This window comes from Eucalyptus grandis, chromosome 9 (genome assembly GCF_016545825.1).
Source record: "Eucalyptus grandis isolate ANBG69807.140 chromosome 9, ASM1654582v1, whole genome shotgun sequence".
Classification (NCBI taxonomy): domain Eukaryota; kingdom Viridiplantae; phylum Streptophyta; class Magnoliopsida; order Myrtales; family Myrtaceae; genus Eucalyptus; species Eucalyptus grandis.
In genome coordinates this window covers 20,364,805-20,370,249 of record NC_052620.1, presented here as the reverse complement: position 1 = coordinate 20,370,249, position 5,445 = coordinate 20,364,805, and the positions used below count along the sequence as shown (strand labels likewise).

Below are 5,445 nucleotides of genomic sequence, written 5' to 3'. Positions count from 1 at the left end.
CGGTTGGCAAGTGACGACCGACCACCGACCATGGTTAGGTGGGCTAGCCTCGCCCGGTGAGGGCTGGCCTCACTAGATCTAGCCTAGGTGAGGTCGACCCGCCTAGGCAAGGGCAACCTCGGCAAGGCCGACCCTTACCCAGGGCAAGGCGGCCTTGCGGGGCACCACCAGTGAAGGCATCGCCCGGCGAGACAGCCACTGGCTTAGGCGAGGGTCGGCCTTGCCGAGGCTACCCTCGCCCAAGCTCGTTTGCCTCACCCGGCTAGATCGATGAGGGGAGCCCTCGCTAGGGCTGCGGCAATGCCCAACGAGGTTGCCCTAGCCTGGGCAAGGGTTGGCCTTGCCAGACGGGAGCCCTCACCAGGGTTGCCCTTGCCTAGGTGTGGGTTGGCCTCGCCCAAGCCGAGTTCGGCGAGGCCGACCCTTCTTTGGGCTCGATCTCGCCTTGGCCAGGCGAGGCCAACCCGCTTGGCCATGGCCAGTGGCTGACCGTCCCCCCCTATTGGCTGGCCTCCGCCAAGAGGAAGAAGAAAGGGAGGAGAGAGAAAAAAGAAAAAAAAAAGATTAAAAATCAAGAAAATAATACAAATTATTAAAAATTACCAACGTGAGCGTTGATGATACCATAGCAAATTGAAAGTGGGAAGTAAAGTAAATGAGTCATCTTCAATACTCAATAATAGTTTATTTGTTGCATTATTTAGTATACCAATTTAGTAACCCATAATTAGTAAATATAGCATTTCTCCTTTTATTGAAGTCGACATGGACATTCTCATTCTTTATTGACCAGTTTTTTTATGCGCTATTAACCCACAGCTAAGAGTTTGTTGTACACCGTGTGCCGTTCACAAAAATGTAATAGATCATAATTAGGCTTTGTTTATTTCATAGAAAATAAATAATTTGGAAAATATTTTTCCTAAAAATGATTGCTTGTATCACTTACAAAAATAAACAAACGAAAAATATTTTCATCGTTCACAAAAATATTTAGATATAATTTGTTATAAATGATGAAAATATTTTTATTGACTAATATTTCGAATAGTGGGTTGATCCCTCGGGAGTTCATTTTTGAACAACATGTTATGTTCACGCGTCATTTTTAGGAAAATATTTTTTAAATTATTCATTTTATACTAAACATACGAAACCTTGGAATAAAAAACATAGGAACATAGTCACCACATGTGCCATGGACCCAAACGTTTATAACAAGCAACAAAAACAACATTGCTGAAAAAAATGGTGGCATTGGGTTTATCTGAAAAATGAACTAAAACTCACTTGACAGCTTCTATGAGAGAGGTTAGATTGGCATAGTGGCATCTAATCCTCGTGCCATCCTTTAAAGCTGTTCTTATGGGGAGTTACATGCAAAATGCTACTATATTCGACTATCTATTTCTCCCATTAATAATTAAATTATTCTGGCTTATGAAAATCAAATTATAAAGCTAAGCGAGGCAAATTATAAAGGTATGGGCATGTTAATAATCACACTCTTTTCAGCTTTTTCCGGGGAAAATCTCCTTTCCTTTCCCCCATCAATGCGTGGACAGAGCCTTCACTCCACCTCCTTTAATACATATTGCATGCACAAAATGTTAAATTACTCTATTAGGCGTTCGGTTTAATGATACTAATTGTCGTTATAATAGCCAACCTTAAGATATTATTGTTTTGATGACGTAATCGACGTGACCTTATAAGGCCTAGAATATTATAAAGCTCGTTTTGAGTCTCAATACTGGAAAAATGAGAGCATGTTAAATTATTCATTGTTGCTGTTGGTTCTGGGCCAACTTCTTGCTCCATCGCCGGGGGGACGATGGAGGAAGGAGAAAAGTCAAAAAGAAAATAAAGTTGAAATTAGTGGGCCCATTTGGACACGTGCTAATCAACTACTGGACTAGAGCATGAATATTTTCTCAGGAAGGAACAGTCTCTCCTTTGTTCCAAAACCTGTAGCCATAAAAGTAGCAATTCTTTTTTTTTTTTCAAATTTTTTTTTTTTGCTTATAAAGCATCAATTCAAAGGATAAAAAAAACCCATTTAAGGCAAAGGCGGAGAAACGCAGACCAATTCTTCACAAGAAATGGCTGCTATTCGCTACAAGGAGCTCTTGGGTTGGTATGTAATCACTCTCAAGAGCCGAGAAACTGTGGAATCTCGACTTCCCAAGAAATCAACCTATGGGAGCAAAATCGTCCCCGACTATGAGCCGAGGCCTTCCAAGTCCGAGTGGGTCATCTCCATTGAAAAGAAGCACGCGCAGGGTCGCCAGGAAAACATGCTAGGCTCATGGGCAAATCTCTCCATTTACCGGATCCCACGCTATCTCAAGAATGGCGAGGACAAAGCCTGGGTCCCACAGATCGTCTCCCTTGGGCCGTACCACCACGGTGAGGAGCACCTCCGCCATATGGACCGGCACAAGTGGCGCTGCCTCCACCGCATCCTTGAGCGCTCCGGTCAGGGGATAGGCCTCTATCTAGACTCAGTGAAGAAGGTCGTGCGGAGAGCTTGCGCCTGCTACGAGGGAAGGATATCCATGAGCCGCGACGAGTTCGTGGAGATGATGGTTCTTGACGGGTGCTTTGTGATCGAGATGTTCCAGGGATTCGCTGAGGGTTTCAAGAAACTCGGCTACCTTCCCAATGACCCTGTCTTCTCAATGCGGGAATCGATACTCCAGATCCAACGGGACATGATCATGCTCGAGAATCAGGTCCCGCTCTTCATACTTGACCGGCTGCTCGGTCTCCAGCTCGGTGACCTCAACCAGAAGGAGTGCGTGACCAAGTTGGCGCTCCAGTTCTTCAGCCCTCTGATTGGGATCCCTCAGAATGTGGTCTTTATGATTGACCCCAAGGACCCTGAGTCAAAGGTGCTATTGGTGGAGCTAGAGGAGACTATGCACCCCGATGAGCTAGAGGAGACGATGCACCCCATTGACAAGGACTCCTGCAAAGGACTGAAGTTTGACCCATTTTACAACCATAGGGAGGTCCATTGCCTCGAATTGGTCAGGAGGAGCCTCCTGCACTTGGGCCTGAAGCGGCCCAAGACCGAGAAATGGCCGCAGAGCCGAAGTCAGCTCACTTTTAGGTTGAGGAAGCTACGGGAAGCCGGGATCCAGATAAAGCGTAGATATAGCAATAGTTGGGGCGATATCCATTTCAAGAACGGGATCCTCAGGATCCCGCCAATTGAGATCCATGAAGGGACGAGGTCGCTCTTCCTTAACTTGATAGCCTTCGAGCAGTCTCACTTCAATTGCAGCCACTACGTCACCTCGTACGTAATCTTCATGCATAACTTGATCAACTCCCCTGAGGACGTCCAGTACCTTTGCAAGCGTGGGATCATCAAGCACTGCCTTGGGAGTGACGCTGAGGTGGCTGACCTCTTCCACCAGCTTTGCCAGGAGGTGGCCTTCGACATCCGAGACAGTTATCTTATAGATCTGTCCGGTGAATTGAACTATTACTGCATCCGTAGTTGGTCATCCTGGAGAGATGCTCTCTCGCTAAAGTGGAATGCCTGGAGAACCATTCTCAAAAGCAAGTACTTTGACAATCCCTGGTCAATCATTTCCGTCATTGCTGCTGTAGTTTTGCTTGTGCTTACTTTCACACAGACCTTCTATGGAGTCTATGGCTACTATAGGCCGCGCTCTTGATTTCTCATATAGTGGAAATTATCTGATTGAGCGCTTTATGTGGCACCCCGAAACACCTAAGGTTGCTACAAGTACTTATCGCTCCACCTAATGAACACTAGTTATATCTCTTAGTAGAAGCATCATAGTTCATAGGCATTTTTTTTTTTTTTTAAAACGGTCCCAGCGCAACTTATTAGCGGAAGCATAATTGAGTCTCACCATCTCTCCCTCCAATAACCATAATGCAATGCACACCACTAAGCACCATAATAAAAGATAAAGCTAAGACACTTTTATTTACATATTTTCATGATGGATTTTCTCGGGTCGGTACAACCAAAAAGAAAGGCCAAGACTTTTAACTACACTTGGCCACAACCCAAAAGATATCTCGACCCCTATAATGATCACATGTCATCCTCTATCTATCAGTGTCGGCTATCCCCAAAAAGAAACGTTAGCTCTCTACTCCCCACGCGGCCATCACACCCATCCTGGCGCGTCGGGCGGTGGTGGCGGCAACATCCCCCGAATCACTCCATTTCGGCGGACGTGGACCGACAAAAACTCCTGAATGACCGGGCCCCTAGCTAGGCCCACATCGTACATGACCAGCATGCGAACTCGCACAAACGTCAGACCAGGAATGGTAACGCAATCAATCTCTGAACATTCTACCTCCACGTCAGATGGGAGGCCATAGAAGGTACCCCGCGTGATAGTAGGGAGCGGCATCTTTCTAATCTGAAATGTTGGTCCCCGAAGGGGCGAGTACAGCCACTCAGCAGGTAAAAGATGCAATAAACCACTCAATGCATCACACAATACAATCATAACAATCATAGCATAGTATATGTCATTCATGCATCCAAGCATACCTTACCTTGTAGCCATGCACATGTCATCATACCACATGTACAACCATCCTCATGTACTCATCACCATCATGTTATACACATACCATGCCATTGGTGCACATACAACCATGCACTCATCATCATCAGGTCATATACCATCATGCCATAGGTGCACATACAACCATGCACTCATCATCATCATGTCACACATATACCATCATGCCATAGGTGCACATACAACCATGCACTCATCATCATCATGTCACACATAACCATCATGCCATAGGTGCACATACAACCATGCACTCATCATCATCATATCATACATCCATGCATATGTCATCATATCATATGTGCATGATTCAATTTCCACTTTTATCTTTCAATTTGATCACCACATCTTTCTTTCCTGGGACCAGTAATTGCATCCCACATTTTATCACTCGCACCCCAATCCAGGCATCGCGAGAAACCTTCGGCACACACCACCGGGCATCCGGCACCCCCACATTCCGGGCATCTCGCATCCCAACTGACATCACGAGGCATTCCCGGAGCACAAACCTCCGAGGCTTCCGGCACCCAACCATTCCGGGCATCTCGAAAGTCCCGAGGACATCCGGGCATGTATCACAGTACAATCGGGCATCCGGCACCCCCCATCCCGGGCATCCTGACACTACCAGGGTATTATCGGCCCACCTCCAATAGTTTCCTCATTCATCATAATTCATATTCACTAATTTATGTCTCACAATCAACATGGCACATGATGTAATGGCAACAAAGTCAAATTCAGCATTTGATTCTATATGCAATGCCAAATATCATCACATGCTCAACAAGATTCAATCACCTCAATCAATATAATTAATAGGGCTCATCCAAAACAGAATAATCATAAATTTCAGCATTTG

General features: G+C 45.6%; 1 protein-coding gene across 1 annotated transcript; it reads left to right on the top strand.

Annotated features, from left to right (window-relative positions):
* Positions 1-2,102: 2,102 nt before the first annotated feature.
* LOC120288449 (UPF0481 protein At3g47200-like) lies at positions 2,103-3,689 on the top strand. Its single transcript, XM_039302435.1, has one exon. The coding sequence runs from the start codon at positions 2,103-2,105 to the stop codon at positions 3,687-3,689; it is 1,587 nt and encodes a 528-aa protein (XP_039158369.1).
* The last annotated feature ends 1,756 nt before the right edge of the window (positions 3,690-5,445 follow it).

Bases quoted from the DNA above. Each gene is read 5' to 3' on its own strand.
- LOC120288449 (XM_039302435.1), top strand. From the start codon at position 2,103: ATGGCTGCTATTCGCTACAAGGAGCTCTTGGGTTGGTATGTAATCACT.